This window comes from Pseudoliparis swirei, chromosome 4 (assembly GCF_029220125.1).
Source record: "Pseudoliparis swirei isolate HS2019 ecotype Mariana Trench chromosome 4, NWPU_hadal_v1, whole genome shotgun sequence".
Classification (NCBI taxonomy): domain Eukaryota; kingdom Metazoa; phylum Chordata; class Actinopteri; order Perciformes; family Liparidae; genus Pseudoliparis; species Pseudoliparis swirei.
In genome coordinates, this window is record NC_079391.1 from 28,996,185 (window position 1) to 29,019,010 (window position 22,826).

The 22,826-nt window shown below is 45.3% G+C and overlaps 1 protein-coding gene across 2 annotated transcripts in view; it reads left to right on the forward strand.

Moving 5' to 3' along the window:
• LOC130193174 (zinc finger protein 609-like) overlaps nt 1-22,826 on the forward strand; it is a 78,301-nt gene extending 55,475 nt beyond the window's left edge. Inside the window, exons 4-9 of one of the 2 annotated variants that reach the window (XM_056413581.1) lie at nt 11,234-11,321; nt 13,424-15,833; nt 15,961-16,330; nt 17,472-17,828; nt 18,041-18,119; nt 19,308-22,826. In XM_056413581.1, the coding sequence (XP_056269556.1) occupies nt 11,234-11,321; nt 13,424-15,833; nt 15,961-16,330; nt 17,472-17,828; nt 18,041-18,114 (3,299 nt within the window). In that variant the 3' untranslated portion in view covers nt 18,115-18,119; nt 19,308-22,826. The remainder of the gene's footprint in view (nt 1-11,233; nt 11,322-13,423; nt 15,834-15,960; nt 16,331-17,471; nt 17,829-18,040; nt 18,120-19,307) is intronic. The other variant, XM_056413582.1, reaches the window with a different exon arrangement.

Here is a 22,826-nt window from a genome sequence, read left to right on the forward strand (position 1 = left end):
AGGCAGGGGGGTTTGGGCCTGGGAGTGGGGGGAGGGGGAGACAGACAAGGCTACTTCTGTTAGTGACACAAACGTGGCTCAGAGCCAACACCAGGACGATGTTTGTGCTCCCTCATTCTCTGCCTCCCACAGAGTGATTGACCCTCCCCCCTTCTCTCCCCCCCCCCTTCCCTTTTCCCTGTCCAAGTCTGTCCTTTGCCTGCACTCGCTCTCTCAAAGCTGCTATTTTGGCTGAAAGAGGTAGTGGTTTGGCCTGATGGGGCTGTGTTTTCTTCTGATTCTACTCTACCCGGCTCAGTGGGGTGGAGGCTGCTGGGAGCTTTGAGTGGTTTTAAAGTGGATGGGTGGTGGGGGTGGGGAGCTCTGCAGGTGTAGAGCACAGGTTGTTATGGCCATCAGAGCTGTTGAGACTAGTAGGGTTTCCAGAAGCTAACCCACTTCCCTCTCTCTGAAGCTTTTTCTTATTTATTTTTTTATCTGACAAAATAAGATGTATATTATATATATATATACACTACCGTTCAAAAGTTTGGGGTCACTTAGAAATGTCTTTATTTTTCAAAGAAAAGCACTGTTTTTTCAATAAAGATAACATTAATCAAAAATACACACTATACATTGTTAATGTGGTAAATGACGATTCTAGGTGGAAACGTCTGGTTTCTAATGAAATATCTCCATAGGTGTATAGAGGCCCATTTCCATCAACGATCACTCCAGTGTTCTAATGGTACATTGTGTTTGCTAATCGCCTTAGAAGACTAATGTCTGATTAGAAAACCCTTGCGCAATTATGGTAGCACAGCTGAAAACAGTTATGCTGGTGATATAAGCTATACAACTGGCCTTCCTTTGAGCTTGAAGTTTGAAGAACAAAATTAATACTTCAAATATTAATCATTATTTCTAACCTTGTCAATGTCTTGACTATATGTTCTATGAAATGTTCAATTCATTTGATAAATAAAAGTGAGTTTTCATGGAAGACACGAAATTGTCTGGATGACCCCAAACTATTGAACGGTAGTGTATACATATCAGGTCGACAGTCTGGGTAGAACATCATGCAATAAAGGATGAAGGGATATATTTGAGTCCTGGAACCAGCGTCCCTCAGTTGTCTGGTGTGTGTTTTGCCTTTTTTTTCCCGAGATGCACGGCGTGTTCCCATGTGGCTCTTTTGGTTTGAAGGCACCACAGCTTGTTCATTGCAGACAAAATCTACAATGAACCATTTTTTTTCTCCAGAAATCTGTTGTAGCTGAAATGTGTGCTGCTCCTGAATCCTCACCAGATATGTAATTGACAGTAGTCGCTGTCAGTAGTAGCTGTCATAAGCGGCCATCGGTGGAGTCGGCGCTCCTAAAGCATGCGATTGAATCTGTAGTTTTTCTCAACAGCCTCCATCGCATTACATGTCGCACATCGAGCAACACAAAGACCCACCGGCCAGTTTTCTAATGAAAGAGGCCCAAATGCTGCTGCCTTCAAACTGCATTGCCGTTCTGCTCTTTTCCTCCTCTCATTGTGGTGCAACTCGGCAAATGAGGAAATCCAGGCAGAGTACCGTCGAACAGCAACAAACAACAGAGGGCCCCAAAGAAACGGCAGAGGCATCCTGATTAGCAGCGAGGTTGAGCGGTCCCCCCCCCCCCCCCCCCCCACACACACACACACACACACTTCTCTGCATGACAAGTCTCATACAGAGCTGTTTAGGCATGCACTGTGTGTGTGCGCGCTCGTTTCATTTAGCATGCCAACCAACAGCTGCTTCATCACCTCCGCCTCTCGGCCTTGTGGGAGTAAATGAACAACAGGCTCCCAGTAATTGTCTGTGCCTCACCCCGGCTCACCGAGTGCCAGAGAGAGACTGATGAGGGGGAAGCGGGCGACGCCTAACAACACGCAATCACAGGAGCCGCACCTTTTGGTCCGAGCCGACAAGAATCTGGTCTGATGAGGCGGAAATCACAGATGCGGCAGCCCTCCCCACCCCGCCCCCCTTCCTTTTTTGTTGTTGTTGCTGAATCTGGATAATGGCTAGAGGACTGCTAAATAACCTTTCATCGCAAACATCTCAAGTTGATGTGCTTAGTGCTGTGTTAGTGAGTAAATGGATAATATGAGGCAAGGGAAAGTGAATCTGTGTCATTCAAGTAAGTCTGGGGGCAAGTGAAGCGTAGACGGGAGGGGGGGGGGGGGGGAGGCCGTGGTATTTTAAGGCCCCGGCATTGACACAAATCCCCTCGGCACAGACGAGGCAGTGGCGGCTCCCAGGGTCGCGTCGGCAGAGCGATGGGCCAACCCCTCCCAGGCTTAGCGCGCCGATACCTCCGAATGTCATCTCTGAAACGCCGGTGAAGTTTATTGCTCTTGAAACGCATCCCAGAACGCCTTGGCTCCCGCTCCGGGGCAGAGGGAACACGGAGAGGGGGCCCCTTTGGCCGAGCACCGCCGCTCCGTGCCAGTAAGCCCACCCCACCCCCCACACCCAGTATACACAGCAGGCTGCTCCCCGAGCAGCTTCCACAGCTTCCTAAGCTCCCTAATAGAAAAATAAAAACAGGCTGTTTGTCATAAATGTTTATCTTGTTGATTATTTACGCAACGTTGCGAGCGTTTGCTTTGGGGGGGGGGGGGGGAATGGGGGTTTGGCCTCTGATTTACAACGGAGGTCAGTCTGAAATGGATATTGCTGTATAAACATTTGAGAGATGCGTTTCTTTTTTTAACGCTGTATTTCTTCAACCCTGTCGGGGGAGTTGAGAAAGGGAATATTGTATGAAAGGAGCACTTGGCTCTGGCGCTCACTTGCCAGCTATGCCTCCTTGCTCTTTTGAAGACCACCTGTCAGTGGCCTCATTGAAACGTTTGTACAAAGGCGCGCGGTGGCCGCTCCGTGTGAACTCGCGATAGAAGCTGTCCTCTAAATGAGAGGGAGCGTTCCCAGGGAGCCTGTCGCCTCCTGCCCGGGCCAACGAGCGCCGAGCGGACGGGAGCGGGCAACGAAGTTCTGCGAGCGGTCGGAGGACACAAATCGAGAAGAAAGGAGCACAAGTGATAGGCCTCCCTTTTCCCGCTCCCTGCCGCGCTGTAGGATTGCATCTGCTCGGCCGTGTTTACTTTACCGACCCGGACGAGCTTTCTTTTTTTTTATACCCGCATCAGCGTTCGGCATGCAAGAGTGGAAGTGGCCAATTTCCAGTGGGGGGAGGGGTGGAGGGGGCCTGAACACTCCCCCATGCTGTAAAGTGTTTCTAAATATGTGGTTGAAATGCTCCGAGAGGGCACGTACGGTAGAGATGTCTCGCATTCCTCGAGGGTGGAGACTTGTCTCGTTAGCCCCGTATTTAGTCCCCGGGTGGCGTCACCAAGATGGCGCCTGTGCGAACCCGAATGTCTTTTAAGAGAGACTGGGTTCCTATCCGCGTTGGCCCACAACTGCAGTTCTTTAAGCACTCAAATTGGTCTTGTAACATAAATCGTACGCCTCGAGGAGCTGCAGCCTTTGCCAGTGGTTGTCATAAGATATCATGTTTGCTATATACACGTCAACGGGAGCTTGAGTCATGCGCCTCTGGCAGAACCTGTCTCTTAATCTGAGCACCATCTCTTATAAGGGAAAACAACACCAGAGGGTTTGTTTTGACAAAAGGGGTTTATGGGTTTACCCAGGTGGCATTTAAAGGAAACGGCGTTTTTGCCTCGCTACAATTTTCTTTACAGTAATAAGCGCAAAATGTAAAGTTGGCGGAGACGTTTTCACGCACGGCTTGAGTTCCGTGGTCCACTCCCAGAGTCAAGAGTAAACATGTGCTGATTTCTCTTTTTTTCGGCGGAGGGAGAATTGCTGCATGGGGCTGATAATGCTGCTGCGATGTGGACGGCATACTAATGCTCCCTTCCTTTCGCCTCTCAGTGGTTTGAGAGAATTGACCTTCTCACAGGCTGTTATTCTTGTCAGTGAGAGTGACTTTGCACTTTTACCTCTCGCGAACCGGAATGCAGCCTGGACTTCACAGATAGGGCTCACTTGAGCGCTCAGTAATTCAAAATAAAAGCGTCAACCTTCCCGTCTGTGGTAAACCTATACTTACCAAGATGTGGGCTTCTTGGTGGGGTTGTATGTTTATCAGTATTTTATTTTTCTTTGGAAATACTTTAGCTTTTAACGGTGTAGTAGGGCTACAGCTACAAATATATTCTGTATTACCGAATCATCTGCCACTTGTATATATTCTTTTGTCAGACGACTGCAATTTGTCAAAACTGCGATCGCAATTTCACCTTTCTTGCCTTCCGCCGCGTGGGTTCGTGCAGCCGGTTAAACACGCTCCCAATGAAGGTTGAAGGCAACAGTTGGCCTTTTCTTTACTGAAAGCGGCGCGCACAAAAAGCAGACAAAGATGAAGTACTGTGATAAATACCGTCACCTCGCAGATACGCTGCCGTGGGAGCCTGGCAGCTGTGGTTGCTATAGCAACTGAATGTTCAACGGAAACTAACCGCTGGTGACAAAGATGGGTTTCAGTCCAACGAGTCCAAATGCAGCAAATCATTTGGAGACTTTGAGAAGCTGGAATTAGCCGAGCTTTGTGCACCTGCGCCTGGAAAAGGGGACGTCGGTCGGTAATTTATTAAAAAAGGATCTAATTTATCTTAGACGTCATTTCCACACGCGCTACAACTTCCACATTCTACGGTATCTCCTGCGCTGAAAGTGACTCTTGTAAATCACGCTAAGTCCCTGTCTGCCTAGGAGTTAAGATCCGGTCCGCTTTTAGGACTTTATGTTATGACTCTGACATAACCGGACAGGCTCGGCTTCATTTTATGCACTCTTAAAATGGACTGTTAGAAACATGCTCAGACAGTTGCATGCTCAACCGCTTCATTTATTAACGTTGTAGTTATTGCTCGTGGCAGCGCCCGGCTATCTTTAATCTTCTCTCGGTAACAAATACCGACACTCTCCCCCCCCCCCCCCTCCTCATTGTTCTCACTTTCCTGTCCACATGCAACTTTGATAGGAGTGGTGCTTTTAGTGCAGAGGAAATGAGGTTAAGAAAAGAGCTTCTTTTTTTTCCTTCAAGAGGATACAAAGAAGAAGAAAAATCTGTCAATAATTACCGACTGTGTTGAAGACTTGATAATTGCACGTGCTAGTAATTGTTCGCACAAGTGTTACCAGGACTTTACTCGTTTTAATTTGGCACATTTTAAAGACGCCTGTTTTTAATTTGACGTTCCCCGAGAACAGTCGTATAATGTCACGCCCGATCGTTACACGGGAGCGGGGCTCCCCCGTTTTCAAAGATAACAAAGGCGTTTTTGACAAAGTCAGTCAGTGAAAACGCCATTAACCCCCCCCCTGAATTCCTGTTGAGTCGGAGCGGAGCAGAGGTCAGCCGGTGAACCCGCGGCCATCATCACAGCAGCAGAGGGCCCGATATTCTGGCCCCCAATGCAGCCCTAATGAAATGTGTTAAGGAGGGGGGGAGGGGGGTTCGGGCCCAGAGGGGGCAGTCACCCATGCAGCAGACAAACCTACTCCTGACTTAATTTGTCCCCTAACATTGCCCTCTTGTTCCAGTAATCCCATACAAGTGCGCGGCGGAGTTCGGTGCTGCCGTTTGTTGTTCGCCCGGCATTGAAAGGAAATGGAGTGGTGAAAATTACAGGCCAATTCCTCGCAGTAATGTGGGCTTCACTCAGCTGTCACGAGTGACCCTAATAAGGCTGACACAAAAGGGGTTGGTGGGTGGGGGGGGGGGAAACCCGATCTCGCTCGCTCGCTCACAAATCGGGTCGTTTTCTTCCCCAGAAGCGAAACGCTGCGAGTAAAGAGGGAGCTCGGAGCTCGTGGCTTCGCAACAAACACGGATATGCAACTTCCCCCCGCTTGTAAACAAATGATCATTCATGGAAAGTCATTTTTGGTTCCTCGTGTAATTTGCTCTCCGCCACAGGGACATTTTGTTTGGGTTGTTTTGTCGAGGGCTTTCCATGTTTAGACAGACTTGGCGTTGACATCTTGGTCCCCGACAGCTTGGAAATTATTCCTCGGAAAGAGAGTGAGCCGATAAATTTAAATGGCTCTCAGTTTTCCCGCATTGAGACCTAGTCTTAATCTTTGTTGCGTTCCCTTGAGCACGTTTTTTTGAAATTGCCAAGGAATTCTATGAATTCACAACCTCCAGTCAAAGAGAAATTATTAAGCAGTCAATTAAAAACAATATGTCGTGAGTAATGTGTAATGTTGGGGGGAAACTGGTGCTGTTATTGCTGATTATTTTAAAAGGGTTCCTCGCCTGGAAGTATTCCAATTTGTAACCACTCCACCCTGTTTCTTTTCCAACCAATGAATGATCAATCAATACATCATTTCATTGTTAGATAAGTCAGAATCAATCATTTAATGATTAATACATTTTTAAATGAATAAAAACATTGTTTTTGTTAACAATTGATGGTTCCACTTTACTTTGCTAAGAAATAATTCTCCAGAACATAACCGGTACCGTTGCAAGAGAGTCGAGTAGAAAGGACAGCATGGTAATTTGGATGTAAAAAATAATGTGGGTCATTACTTCTCCTATTTAGAATAATCCAGGCTGTGTTTACTTGAGACTTTTCCAGAGTTGAATAATGTGGATGTGAATGCGAGCGGCGAAAAACCCTTTTAACCGATCCCTGAGACGAGGAATATGAAACGATAACTCAGTGTGGCGTTTTTAGTTTCAGTGAGCTCTCCAGTATACACACTCTGAAAGCCTTTAACGCCTTACAGTTAGCTCGCCTTCCCAAGACATCTTAATTAAACATGAAGTGCCGCAACGTTTTGAGTCGGAAAGCATTTCTCGTTTTTTCTCCCCTCTTCCTTTCAATGTCCATTCTCATTTGAGTTGAGATGCGTCACCATTTCTTTGACTGTCCTCGAAATGCTTAACGTTCGAGGAACTACTTTATTAGCATTCACAGAAAGTATTGCGGAGGCAGAGATCTGAGGTGACCCAGAAGCCAAGGACCACTCTGACAGGATTGCAGAGCTCCTCGGATTCAGCATGGGAGTGTGGCCAGAATGATGCCACTTTAAAGAAAAGAAGAAGAAAAAACATGCACAGATTCTACAAAAAGAAAGATCTAGTTGGAAGTAAAGAAATTGATGAAGTGGAAATTGAGCTATCGGCCTATGAGGCTTTTTTTTTTAGCATATTTGTTGGAGATGTTATATCTGGCTGTCAATGGGTTCCCTCTCCATGTGTTGTACACATCCAATATGTTTGCTCTAAATAGTTAAATATTAATGATCGCTTCATGATTGAGATGTTCGCTCACCTTTTGCCACTGATGGTGCAGGAACCGGCTGCAACCTCCGGGTCGGAAAAGTGAAATCTGATTTAATCGATTTATTTCTATATATCTATATGACTAACTGGATTTATTGCCTCCAGTAAACGCAGCTAGTTTCAATACTTCTCCAATACAGCTTGATTTAAAGCAAAAATGATGGTCACATTTCAAATACAATGTATGATAAACGGGGTATGCTTTAGGGCGGGGCAATCTTTATTTACACTTCACACATACACACACATTTCATTTTCATTTACACTACACACACACTTTGCATTTTGCACACTCTGTCTATATTTAATATTTTTATATTTTATTTAATTTTACACTGCAGTCATTAGTATTGTATTGTGTATGCATATATGTTGTATATATATACAGGACTGTCTCAGAAAATTAGAATATTTTGATATTTTCTTTTTTTTTTAATAATATAAAAAAAAAAAAAATATGTCATGCATGAAATATTTCATAACAAATCATATTTTTAATTTTTTTTTTTTTTTTTTATTTATATTGCTGAACACCTTTTACAAAATAAAAAAAATATTTCCTAAAATTTAAAATTAAAACAACCAAGTAAAAAAAAATAACAGTTATGTTTGTCAAGGCTCAGGAAACCCTTGCAAGTGTTGCAGGTGTAATTCAAATTCAAGTTATTTGTTTACTTTACTTTACAATTCATGATATTCTATTTAGATATTTATTTTATTTGAGATTTCTTATTTTTCTTTTGCTAAATCAGAATCAAAATCAAATCATAATTTAAATTGATTTCAGATTTTGTAATGTATCCAATCCATGATGACATTTTGTTTTTTTTTTTTTTAATTGAATCAAGATATTCTAACTTCAATTTTCTATTTCAATTTTTCTGATGTATATACATATATTTTTTATTTTATATTTTACTTTGTATACTTTGCACAGTCATTGTATTATATTTGTTTGTGTGTGTGTATATATACATATATATACTTTATTTTATATTTTACTTGTATACATCTATATCTTTCATCCCTGTTTTTTATATTTCACATTTTATTCTCGTGTGTTTAGTTTATTGGTGCTGCTACTGTGACGACAAATTTCCCCTTGGGGATTTTTAAAGTATATGTCTATCTATCTATCTTGTCATTGACAGGTTATTACGCCGCTGTCCTGTCTGGGAGTTGTCTTAGAACTTAAAAGCTTTCACAGCCATGTTTTCAGTTTATGAAAGGTAAAAGTAACCGTTTTGGTTGCTTATATTCAGAGTTTGGGGATAATGAACGCCGCCCTCTTGTCTCACTTCTGGTTGCAATCAGCCAAGATGGCCACGAACAAAGTGCCAAACTCTAGACTTCAATCCAGACGCCCACTTCTTACATCCAGTCTATGCACATGAAGTATTACTTGCCATTTAATCAATTTCATATTTCGAGCGTGAATGCTCAATAAGACTGACGCTTACCTTCTCATCACTTCCACATTCAAGCAAAGTGTTTGCAACCCTACGATGTGATCCACTCTCCTCCGTCAGACCCCGAAATGAGTTGTATATATAGGGAATTTTTTTCAGAGAACCCGATACAAAGATTAATGTTCCAGCAGGAAAGTGATCCGTATCAAGCAGCCAAACACACCGGGGGATTTCTTCAGAACAGGATTGTGAAAGTCCTTGAAATCTGAACCAAAGGTCAGACCTTAATCACGTAAAATAAAACCTTTGGCGTGGCTTGAAGATGGTTTTCGAGATACTCCTCATTCAGCTTCACTGAGCGTGAGTAAATGTGTGAGAGGGATAACAAAGAAAAGCCTGGCTCTCTCCAACGGTAGGAGGGGGGGGAGAAAGAAAAATAACAGGCGGGTTAAAATGTTAGCATTTGTCAAGAAAGCGAATAAGAGTATTTATTAAATGATGAACTATTTGTGAACGTCTTTTTATCTTTTACTTTCTAGTACAGGAAAACCAAAAAATTCCATTCGTTCTTGTCTGTTGTCACAGCGACCGAAGATGGGAGACAGTCTAATGCTAATTTAAAATCATTAAAGACCTTTAAGAACTCCTGGTAGGGTTTCTAAGCCCCCCAAGCCAGAGAAAGCAGGGAGGACTATATCCTGCTCATCATGAAAGACGACTCATTCATCTGCCCTGCCTTGATTTACATCCTGCCACAACCAGCTGCCAGAGCCATTTTGTGTTTGAGTGTTTGGAGAGCGGTGGGTGGGTGGGTGGGTGGGATGGGGGCTGTTGAAGGCGTTTTTTTTTTTAGAAAAAGCCTGTGTTCTTTTAATCTGACGGAAAGCTGAGCTTCGAGAACCTCTCCTCAACGACATTTGCAGCCGGCTCCAGCCTTGACCCGGCGCTCGTGTTTTGGGGCCATAAAGTGCCGTCAGATTCCTGTAAACATACATAACTGCATTATGCACTCGCCGCTTTATGCCAGAGGCGGCCGGTAGAAAAACGAGGACTGAAATGTGATGTGTGTGTAGGAGGGGGGGGGGGGGGGGGATTGTCAGCCGCGGACAGCTGTACCATTGGAGGGAAAGAAAGAAAAAAAGAAAGAGGAAGTGAGGGTGAAGGAGAGAGGGGAAAACGGGGTGAGCAAGGTTTCCTCGGCTAATAAAATGCTCCGAGGGACGGAAGCTGCCAGCCAGCATTCCTGTGCCATTAGATAAGTTAGCTCACTGCAGACCTCCAGTTTCTCTGCAGTGCTGAAGTGGCAAGCTGAGGTCACCACCGGGGGAGTGAGCGGGGTGTGGGGTGGGGTGTGGGGGGGCAATGGGCAATAAATTCAGAATGTTTTTGTGCACGGTCGTTGCGCCTAATCCTCTGAAGCTGTTTGGGTGGTGATTTATTTTTGAATTTGCGTGCAAAAGCTGCAAATTAACATTCATCTGCCTCCACCCTGCTGCCCCACTCTGTGCTCTGGTTTTTTTTTATTTTTTATGCATGTTTTGCATTAACATCAATTGTATTTACTGCCTGTTAGATGTGTAAAAACAAAAAGTGCAGGGTTTCACATTTGGGATGTTGTACAACTTTGCAGAATTGTGGCTTTTTAATAAGAAGCTGACGAAAAATATTTGGTTTCTTAAGGAGAAACATGCATAAGCGAGTCGTGCTTGTGATCTTTTGGAAGTCATTTTTCCATTTTAAATGCGAGGTCGGGCATCGCACTCGAGCGCAGGTCGGATCGTGCAGCTCACACGGAGCGCCACCAAATTCACAGTCGCCAAACGGCAACACAGAAGCGACTAAGTGTGACAGATTGCAGCAATACCGGGGAAGTCAGGGAGCTTCTCTCGCACACTCGGTTACAGTCTGTCAAACTGAACAATTCTCGTTGAATTGGTCTAAACCAGGAGCTTGTTTTATTTTTTCAGAAGCCGCAGGACTAGATTCATATTCTCCCCAAGATAGTAACATTTTGAGCTGCAAAGTGAGATAGAGGACTGCAACAAATATATTTGTCTCCAAATAATTCTCCTTCGGGGAAATCGCCTGCACTGTGAGACTGCTTATTTAAATGGAAAGGGTGTTGAGCGAATATTCCCCGGCAACCTTGGTGTGATCATTCTTAGCGAGACCTTCCTCCGGTATCTTATCCAGGTTGTAAAGGAGCGAGTGCAGTCGAGTCTGTTCAAAGTCATTTAGAAGATATCCCTCAGTCTTGCCCCTGCGGCTTTACTGTGTGTCGAAGATTAAAAAGGGATCTTTGACTTGTCTAACTGTCTTGCATGTGACACCCTTTAGCGAAGATCCACGCGTCAACGCGGCAACCACAATGCTCTTTTCTTACTCTCTTACTCGCGTTATTTTTTCTTCTTCCTCCTCCTATTGTCATGGTTAACGCAACATAAATGGCCTCTTTGTTTCCTCGTCTCGCAGGCATGCTGGTGGTCAATGTTACTTGGAGAAACAAGACGTATGTGGGCACCCTGTTGGACTGCACACGGCATGACTGGGCTCCCCCCAGGTAAGGAGCATCCCCCCCCCGCTTGGTTCGTGTTTCGACCGGAGGAAGCAACGGGAAACATGGCGATTTTATTTTTATACGCCTCAGCTAATCTGCACTCCTTCTATTAATGGTGCGGGCGCTTGTGTGGGTGCTGTTCAAGCTAAAGCTACACTCAGCGGTTTTGCGAGGTATTTGCACTTTACAAAGAATTTACTGTCACACATGGTAGTTTTAAATGTCAAAGTAGAGAGAACGAAAGTCAGAGTTTCCATGAATCATTGATGCGGTCTCTCTATCCAAGCTGCACTTGGTCTCTTACCCTTTTCATATTCTGTGTGATATGAATCTGCTGTCGTACCATCAGCTCAAGGATATACGGCCTCATGCACAGACTTGCTGGTGTGCAGCTGGACCTTCAAGTACATGTTAGCCTCTATCTGGAGTGTGGGGGGGAAACGGGATTCATTGGCAATCGGCCCGTGTCCCAGGAGGAAGTAGTGGAAATAGAAAGCTACTCTAACAAGCCAGATTGCAGAATCCAATTATTGGACTAATAGCTTTTCCTCAACACTGTATAACATTCTCTATCACCAAGGCTGCGATTTCTTAGATCAGTGTTATGTGGGCAGTAGCTTACGGTGTTTGTAATTTCTGTGTATTTGCCTATTTTGTTTTGCAAAATACACAGGTTGTGTGAAATGCATTGCCAAGCACTTGCTTTGATTTAGGCCAGCTGCACTGCATCTAAATGTAAATATAAATCTATATTTGAAATGCATGGTTAAGTGCAATAGAAGAAAGAGAGGGAAAAAAATCCAGATTAAAGCCAGGGTAATGGAAAACAAGGAGAGGCTGCATCGCACTAATGTATCACAGTATATCACAATAATGTTCAGTAAGTGAGGTATGCACAGTAAGTGAGGTTTGCTGGGCTGTATATGGACCGAGATAGTCTTACAGTTTGCAGTATGACTACATTAGGGACACGCCATGAATAATTCAGAAAGCTTTCAGCAGACTGAATCTAAACTTCGGCTTGTAATGAGTCTAAATTCCTCCAGCACTGCCAGACTATGGACGTCTTTACATCCCCTGCTGGGGTTGCAAATTGTTTGGAGAGACTTGTCGAGGAAGGTGTGAGTCACCCCAGCCCGGTGTCTCTTTGACACAGATTCCTAACCTTCACTGCTGTGCAGAGAGATGATTGCATTACTGTTATGGAGAGATATGGCCACACTGCTAATCTAAGTATTTGAGTTTTGATTACAAAGGTTTTGATTACAAAGCAGCAAGAATGTTCACTGCTGTCTTTTCAAATGATGTTTACATGCCTTTGAGTTGTCATGTGGCTTTGTTCAAAGTGCCTGCTCGCTTACACAATATCCCATCGGTACGTTATGAGAGGACGGGGACAGAACAATGGCACACATATTTTTCTATCGGTGCCATTGTTTATTAGTGGTTCTGGATTCAGAAAGACTTAAATCTGACTATTGTCATCATGGGTAATACTGATATTACTTATTGCCTTAATTTCCTAAGAGACTATGTGTTATTGTGGCAATTAATTTGGCGTACCAGTGCAGTAAATAACAGCGTAACAAACTTTAGAAAGGACAAGAGAAATAGCGTTCGAGTAACGTCTTGAATAATAATACTTTCCAAAGCATATGTTTAAAGGCCTTTGGAGAACACAACTGTTGCCAAAATCCATTGCTCCTTTACCTCAATAATCAACTATTTTGGTCCTGTTTGGTTGCCTATCCGATAATGAGGGTAACGGGGGTTTACGCAGTACCCGCAAAACACATCTGAACTCTCCAGATACAAGTGTATTTCACAAAAGATCACTTGTCACATCTTGGTTGCACACAGGTGTTCTCGCCATTACAAATTAACAATTTGCTACACCGGGGACATTGCAGGTGTTTGATCTTTAAAGATGTTAAATAAATCCAAGATAATTTCTTGAGCACCGGCATTGTATTAATTCAGTCCCCACAACAATGTTAGTTCAAGGATGGGTGAGCAGTTGTTTTTCCGTTGTATCATTTAATAATCTAAAGTTAAAGCGCGGAGTTGTATGGAAATCTCACACGTGATTTTTGCCACTACTGCAGATTTTGTGAATCCCCAACAAGCGATCTGGAGATGAGGAATGGCCGTGGTCGAGGTAAGCGGATGAGACCGAATAGCAACACCCCTATCAATGAGAACAGCAACTCATCGGACAACAAGGGCACCACCAACAACAAGACGCGTGCTGCCTCGAACAGCAAGGGCCGGAGGGGGAGCCAGACGCCATCGGAGCGCCGCACCCCACCCAACAGCAACACCGAGGACATCAAGGCCAGTCCGTCCTCAGCTGGAAAACGTAAGACCAAACCAGCTTCGGATATGGAACCCAATTCCAGCTCAGAGGACACCAAAGGCAACAAACGTATGCGGACAAACTCCAACAGTGGTGTGGGACCAACGGGTCTCCCTATTCCTTCTGTTAAGACCGAGCCACTTCCTCCTCCCCTCGATCGCAGCTGCCCCTCTCCAGTTCTTATTGACTGCCCGCACCCTAACTGCAACAAGAAGTACAAGCACATCAATGGTCTCAAGTACCACCAAGCCCGTGCCCACAATGATGACGACATAAAGTTGGAAATAGATGGAGACAGTGAATATGGAGAGGACTCGACTCTCCACCCTGAACCGGGGAACTGTAACGGAGCGTCTATCTCTCAGAAAGGATGTTTGTCTCCGGCACGTTCAGTTACTCCAAAAGGCAGGAACTTTGATGCTCAAAGTCCTTCCCCATCCCCTGGCAAGTTTGGTTCAAAGCAGAGTAAAAAGAAACTTGCTGAGACGGATCCAGAAATGGGAGGTACCCCGACGGACGGGTGTGAGGATGGGCCGTGCCTCACTGACGAGACCAGTAACGACGGTATCGATGATAAGAGGGGATCAGACAAGTCGAAAAAGGCTAGCACAAAGGCTGAGAAATTGGCTCAGAAAAACATGAAGTCGCCGCGGCCAGTTGGCCCTGGCTCGACAGCATCCCAGCAGATGTACCCTTTTCCTCCAGGGAACCCAAGTTCTTCCCCAGGGCTTACCCCAATGATCCAAGGGATTCCCAAGAGCCCCCAAATGAAGGGCACTCAGCCTAAACCCCCCGTCATTGGCGACCCTTCCTCAAGTAGCTCCAAAGACAAGAAGAAGAAAGACAAGAAGAAAAAAGATGGGGGGAAGGAGGCTGACAGCCCCAAGCCGCCGGGAAAGGGAGGGAAACTGGAGGAAGGGAAGCTTCCATACCCTGAAACTTCCGATCAAGGAAATAAGGGAGAAGGTCTCCTCAATGGTTCCTCAGATCCTCACCAGAGTCGCTTGGCCAGTATCAAGGCTGAAGCTGACAAAATTTACAGCTTTTCTGACAATGCCCCGAGCCCATCCATCGGTGCGTCCAGTCGGATCGATGGCAGCGGGATGCCACAGCCTCTCACGCCACTTCACGCAGTGAACCAGAATGGTGGAGACAACTCGTCAGTCAAAACCAATAGCCCAGCATATTCAGACATTTCAGATGCTGGTGAGGATGGTGAAGGAAGAGCTGACGGTGCCAAAGTCAGGACAGAGGACCAAGCTGTCAGGGAAAGTGTCAAAAAAGCGCTCTTTCCAACCCCGACACCCAGCAAAGAATCCCCATATTATCCCAGCTATGACACTTATTACTCGCCCAATTACGTAAACCCCAGTCCTGGCGGGCCCAATCCAGGCACGCCAGGGGCTGAAGGTCAGATTAAGATCAAAAGGGAAGAGGACCAGGACCAAGGGGAGGAGAAAGTCAAAGTTGAGGTTCACGAAGACCGCAAACCTGACACCATTGCTCTTGGGCAGCAACAACAACAGCAGCAACAGCAGCAACAACAACAACAGCAGCAGCAGCAGCAACAGCAACATCAGCAACAGCAGCAGCAACAACAACAACAACAGCATCAGCAACAGCAGCAGCAGCAGCAGCAGCAACCCTCAGTCATCCAACAGCGATCCAACATGTACATGCAACCTCTTTACTACAACCAGTATGCGTATGTCCCTCCGTATGCATACCATCCTGACCAAGCCTACCATAACCACTTGATTAACACCAACCCAGCCTACCGGCAACAGTGTGAAGAACGGCAGCGACAGATCGCCGAACAGCATCGTGCAGAGAAGAAGTCTGACGTAGCTTTAAAAGAACGAGAAGCCTCCATGAAGGAGTGGAAACAAAAGAGCCCGATGCCGCCAAGCCTCTCCAAAGCCCCGAGTCAGTCGGACCTCGGAAAGGCATCGCAGCCCCCGAGCAAACCCAGGGACTCGCCCTCTGAGCCCTCCTCGAAATCCCAAGCAAGCATAAAGGGGGAGGACTCCAAGTCCCAGCAGGCAGAGGGGCTAAAGATGAAGCTGACTGAAGGGGGCCACCATGGGAAGGAAGACGCCAAGCAAGCACTGGAGTCCAGAGGTCAGGCAGGGATGGAGCAAGCCATGTGGTACAGACAGGTAAACACCCGTCTACTATCACAGTGTTAGCATTCATGCTCGTGAACCTGTTGTGTGAGAACGTTTTAGAATCATTTTGTCGTATATGCTGTTTTGTGCTGACTTGGACCTTGTTTGCCGCCTTCAGCAGTATCCGGAGAGCCAGAAGCCCCAAGCGGAAGACGAACACCAGCAACAACAACCTCGATGGAAAGACGAAAGGGACAGGGAGCGGGAACGCGATCGTAAATTAAAGGACGACAGGCCCAGGCCCAAGGACAGTCCAAGTGGGCTTAAGGAGGACGGCAAAGAGGGCAGTGATCCCAGAATCACTTCTGAGGACCACCGGGTCATGAGCAAAGACTCTCGTTCTAATCCCCACATGCAGTTCTCATCACCACTTGCACAGCACCAAGGCTACATGCCCTACATGCATGGTTACCCCTATGGACAAGGCTATGACCCCAACCACCCTGGATACAGGGGCATGCCCTCGGTCATGATGCAGAATTACCCAGGTATGACGTCCGATTTACAATCTATGTTTATATGAGGGGATTTAATCCACTCCTCGTAAGGGAAATAGTCATCCTTTTTGTCTTCGTTTGAGCTGGTGACACAGATATATATCTTTTGGCTAATTAGCTTCGTCATTAATTTGGTGCCAAGTCATCAATGGTTTCTTGGTCATGTCATACTAACATGAGCATTGACCGTTTACCCGATCTACGAATACGAAGGCACGGTCACATGGTCAACATAGCTTCAACATGTAAATGTCTCTTGCGTTTTGCATGCATTGCTTTTTGAGAACACAACGGCTCTAAGGATGTGTCATTGCAGACTTGGATTGTCTATCATATCTGTTTCTGCTCGTCTCAGCGGGATCTCTGTTTTTTTTGGTTGTTTTTTTTGCTGATTTCATAGAGAACAGACTTGATTTTCTGCATAAAACGCAGGTTTAATTTGCAGCACTCTTTGTGTTGTTTTCCTCGAAATTACAGTTGTGTTTTGAAAATGGTAAAGCAGCATGAAATAATTGATGGTGATGATAATTTGGTGCAGCTTGATGGGGGCAAAACACAGCATGGGAGTAATCTGAAAGGAAGTCAGATAGGTCAAGTCAATCAAAGATTGATTGTGTGGTTCTGTGTCGTTCTGAACAGGATTATTATGTATGGGAAATTGCATGTACTTGAAAAATGCAGACATCCTTACAGGAAATATTGAGGGGGATGGCAAAATCCTGCTAAACCTTTGTAGCCCACATAATATAGTACACATGTACCCGCAGACCAGGAATGGGAGGCCTACTTTTGATATCGGGAAAAATTATTCTCGACTTTCCCCTTTAAATTAAATGGAAATGCCAAATTCTGCCGTTGCCATTTACCGTTCTTTAGATTTATTAAAATTTTCAAGATGAAAATAATCCTATTTAAAGAAAATATGCTGCTACTAGGCTGTTTAACTGTCGGCGCCTGGATAGTTGGCAGATGTGACATTGCGTCCAGAAGTCAAAACTAACTGAAATCAATGTTGTTGACAATTCAGCTCGATTAATGTGGACATTAATGATCGATCGTCACTTATCAACTGGAACATTAGTATTCCACATAAACCTAATTTTGAACCATCGATATTCTTCATCACTCTCAGGTTCGTACCTTCCCGGAGGCTATCCGTTTTCTCCGTATGGCACTAAAATAGCCGGAGGCGACGAGGGCGGAGACAAATCGCGCGCCAGCCCCACCGTCACCAAAACGGCGGCGGACTCCAAAGCCCTGGACATCCTGCATCAGCACGCCAGCCAATACAAGAGCAAATCCCCCACAGTAGGGGACAAGCCACCCCACGAGAGGGAGAGGGAGCAGGACAGGGGAGCCGGGGGAGACCGGGAAAGGGAGCGAGACGTGGACCGACCGCGCTCCTCGCCATCGCAGCGCATCATGCCCTCGCACCACCACCTGGGGTACCCCCTGCTCTCAGGGCAATACGACCTGTCCTACGCCACAGGTCAGTCAGTGCGGTTTGGCTCTTGACTCTCTGCACTAAATGTTATAAACATGCTTAATAAGGCACTATATATGCAAAGTAGATTATTAGGTTAATACAAAAAGAAAAGGCCCAGTCCGAGTGTGTACTGTAAGTATATGCAGACTGTTGGCAGATGACCAATCAGCAATCTAAATTCAGAACCTAAATAGGAATTTTCCGACTCGCCATAGGTCTCTCCTCGTCAGCTATTGTTGCCAGCCAACAAGCAGCAACCCCCTCCCTCTACCCACCACCGCGGAGGTGAGAACGGTAAGACCCCTCCCCTTAGTTTGGAGAGACAGAAACACCAGCCCACTGAGACACGGACTCATCGCGCCGTTTGCAAACCCGACACATGCAGGTGGCAGACATCGTGTTACACATTCATCTCCGGTTAGAAATATTAAGGTTACGAGCGCTCGCACGGATTATCGTTCCTTTTTTTTCTTCTTCTTCCTCCTTCCGGGGTTGATTTGATCCGAAGTGAAGAGTACACCCTGCTCCGTGCAGCTTTTCTGTTTGCCGACTCGGAGGCAGCAACCTGCAAAGAAAAGCCATCCTGGCCAAACAAAGCCCTCGCTACTCTGCTGCAATCTAGTCTAATATGCAGTGCAGCATTTAGCCCCTCAGCTCATCCATCCTAAGTAGGTCCTCTGAGGACAAGTGGATCCTAGTGTTGATAATAGAGATGTGGAACGAGCCGCCAAGACTCCAAACCGGAGCGGGCTGCGCTGCCATCTAGTGGCAGCTCTTTGAAACGACAGCTGGCTCCTTCGATGAATACATGTGTGGTGGGGATACAACTTTATAGAGAAACGCAGATCAATTAGTGCCCCCTAAATAATCCCAAAATTGAATCGACACCTCGCTGAAACACTTTCAAGAAAACCTGAAGATTACAACTCTCATGAAGGGGAAATATATAGTAGGATTATATTGGAATACATAAAGTTTTATCTCGTCGTACCCAATAAACAACGTAAGGCTGCAGGTCTAGAAACTGACAATTAATAACCCCCAGTTAGTCTTTAATTCCTTTACTTAAAAATACCACAAATATATATTACATGACAAATAAAAATATGGTAGTATTATCAAGAAAATTACCTTTAGGTATGGCAAATAAAAGTATTTTAAAAAATGTATTTAATGTTGTGTTTGGTCAGGCGATACAACATTGTATGTATTTAAAAAAAAGAATAGTTATTTGGCTGAGCCTATATTTTGTAATTAAAATCTTAATCATTAAAGTAACCAAGTAAACATAGTTCCAGATGAAGTAAAAGTATTAAGTAGACTAAAATGTACCTCATTTGTATTCACGCACTGCCTGCCTTTTTATTTTTTATATACACACAAGTATATAAAGCTTTCATTCAACACGACACTGTTTGTGTATTTAATGTCAATGATTACGTGACCTGCTGGTAAATAATTCTCCTTTTGTGTGTTCCACAGGGAAACCTGACCGTCACACCTCAACCCTGCAAAGATTCATGTGACTGGCTCACATGAGACGCGAATCCCCCGGGTGTTACCTTTTAGACATCAGTTGAATGGTGTTTCTATCTATATTTTTAGTCCTTCTGCCCCGAGGCAAAGCAGATTGTCTTTTTTGTGTGTTTTTTTTGCTGTTGTTGTTTTTTGTCCTAACCTCGTAAATGAGCCCAGATTTCCCCAAAACCTTGGACTATAACAGGACTGATAATAAACCCAGGTTCAAAGCCATCACTCTGCCGCACCACGCAGAGGAATCACCGACCCGCTGATTATCTAGTCTTTGCACTGTCAACAAATACAATGCAAAAAGAGACTATTGGACTGCCACAACAGCTTCTTTTGTTGTTGTTTTTAGTTGTTCATTTTTAAAAAATTTTTTCTTGATTTCTTTATGACTGCATTGTTTTGATTTTTTGTCACGCGCAGAAGGAAATTGGCAGGGGACTTTGATGAGTTGGGTGGCTGGTGGGGAAAGGGGAGTCAAACTAAATAAAAGACTGAAAAGAAAAAGAGAATCATATTGAAATGGTTTCATCTGTCTTTGGCTTATTGTATGCCGTGAAACTACAGTATATCCTTAACTTGACACATGTTTGGCTATATTTCGGGGGGGGGGAGGGAATATGGCGATCGCTGCTTTCTTCAGAGACTTGAGAGCCTGAGACTGAAGTTTTTCTTCTTCTTCATTTCCCCATCGTCATTGTCAATTCCCATCCTCTTTGAACCCTCAGTTCTCGTTTCAGGGATGATGTCGTCGTCGTGTTTTTTGTTGCGAAGGGGACCGCACACACCTCAACGGAGACGAAACACTATTCATGTTTTCTTTTCTCGGTAACTCTTCAGCCCTGCTCCATATCATTGTGCTCATCCTTGAATGTGTCTGATGCTGGTATGAGTCCTGTTTATTTTTTATTTATTTTTTATTTTTTGCCCCCTCGCAATGAAAAAGGGGTTCACATCCGCCGTTGCACTCGAACACGGTGAAGCCACATCAGCGAGCGACGAGTTCACGGGGGGCGAGGTCTTTGTGTTCCGACTGGTTGTGCTTCACGCGGCTCGTCCTCCTTTTCAGTCGCTTCCTGTAAACAATGTGACATCTCATTCAACTCGTGTGTTTCGTCTGCTGTAATAGAGACTTTTAGTCGACTTTTCTGTGCATAAATGTTTATATTTATCCCAGCACTGTTAAATAGCTTCTCGGCCTTCGTTTCTGGCCGCGCTTCTTCTTCGCTCGTCTCGCTGCACTTTGTCGATCTTTCCCCTTTTTTGTTCTTCTTGTGGGTCCCGCGGCGCATCACGAGCTCCACACCTCACAGTCGTCCCCGACGTGTCGCGTCCAGTTGTCCAAGTCCTTTTTTCAGAGACTCGAAACACGACGTCTAAAAGGGCCGCCGGTTCCTCTCGCCGCTTCCCTTGCACATTCCCCCCCCGGGCGGTTAGCGTGGGTTTCTTTCAAAAGAAAAGCGTCTCTCTTTGGATCCACTGGGCCAAAGAGTGCCGATACCTCAAGAGGAACATCTGTCTTTGTCCAGCTGCTGCCTGTTAGACCGTCGACATGCCGGCACACCAAGCGTGCGTGACACGACCCCAGTGTTGAATGAAAGTGAAACGTGACACCGACCGGTCCGATGCAGACTTGTGAACTTAAAGGACAAGTGTGTAGGATTTAGCGGCATCTCGTGACCCCTCCCCTCCCTCTCCGAAGCGCGCGGAAGAACCTGCGGTGACCTTCAGGTGCATTCGCGTCACCAAATTTATTTAAAAAAATTAAAAAGCAGGAAAGGCCCGTTCTCGAGCTCGTGTTTGGTGTGTCCCCTCTGGGCTCCTGTAGACGCATGGCTCCCTAATGAAGACACGAAGGGCCCGTTCTAGGCGAACGACACAATGACTCTGAGTCGCAGGTGTTTATACGCTAATGAAAGCATACTAGTGAGTGCTACATACCATTTCTGCGAAGATTGCCCCGAAATCATATGCACTGGTCCATTTTTTAAATATGAAGGAGGGCGAGCCCGTGGAAAGCTCCCGGCTAAAGCAACGCAAACGAGTGAAAGGTGACGGAAGTCAGGAGGCCCGACATTCAGCTGAGAAGAAGCACGTTGCACCAGGCTTTTGGATCTCAACCCAGTGCTGCTGCGCTGATATTTCACTTTAAATCTATTGGGGGGGGGGGTAGAAAGCGACAGTCAACAGGGCTTGTTCCACCAGAGGACCCTCGTGGCTTTGAGTTACAGTCCTCTTGTATCTCAGGGGTTGTAATTGAAATTCTCTCGGGATTCCATTTGCATTGATTCGAGAGGGTCGTCTGTTTCTGGGTGAGGAGGAGAAGAAGACAATAATTAAATGTTCTGCTCTTGATCCGGACGTGCTGCTGTTGCGGTTTCATCCATAAATGACAGATTGGTTCGGCACAGGGACTCGAGGAAGGTGTTGTGTTGTTGACGCTCTTCAGGTTAAATTCAATTTTTTTGATTTTTTTTCCCCTCACACTTGTAATGTTCCCATTGATGTAGTTTTTTCTCATTAAATACCGTTCGTGATCAAGTCCATAAGCCACCGGTTCCCCTCACGTTTAACACCCTCTGGAGGCTTGACGTTTGTGGAGTACGAAGCTGCAGCCGTTCATTTCGAGGTTCTCGGACATTCCCAAGTAAATAAGTTGCAGTGTCACGTCTCACGGAAGTTTGCAAGCTGGTTTTATCTTCTTCTTTTTTTTTGCCGCATTTTTAAGGACGAATGGCGGACGTGAAAAAGCTGAATGTGGTGGTGTTTGACTTGTACTTTAATCTGTAAGGGTGATCTAGGCAGCTGTGTTGTCTTTAAAGTCGGTGGGTTTTAGTGCCAGCGGACTGCATACAGTACATATAGTTTGATCAGACGATGGTTGTGACAAGTGCATTTGTTCTCTCTCTCTGACTGAGTCGTTATGTTATCTCGGTAGTAAGCGAAGCCCAGTGAAAATCATATATACTGAAGTGTATGAAAAGCCAGAAAAGTAATGTCTGCTATCAACATATTGGAAAGTGCTTGGCTCTTGTGTTTTGCAGGACTGTATTTGTTTCATGGTGAAGAGTATATTTATTGGCCAGCAGTTGTCTCAATTGGTGCCTAGTTGAACATTCTTCTGTGAAAACACAGAGTCACTTGCTCGTTTGTCCTTTTTTTTATTTTTCCTCCCCCCTCACCTACTCTCTCACCCCACCCCCACTCCCCATCTTCCCCCCACCACCCCAAAAGTACCCGTTCTGGTGCTTGCAAGGATGTTTACAATGTCTACATTTTCTGTGTGTGTGTGTGTGTGTGTGTGTGTGTGTGTGTGTGTGAGCTATTCAGAACTCTTCACCCTCTCCTCCGTTCTCCCTCCCGTCAGGAGTTTGTGTAAAGTGTACATTGCCATGGTTCTTTTTTATACAATACTCTGTAACTTGCCTTTGTAAATTTGGGCTGGAAAAAAATAAATCTTTTTATGAGACAATC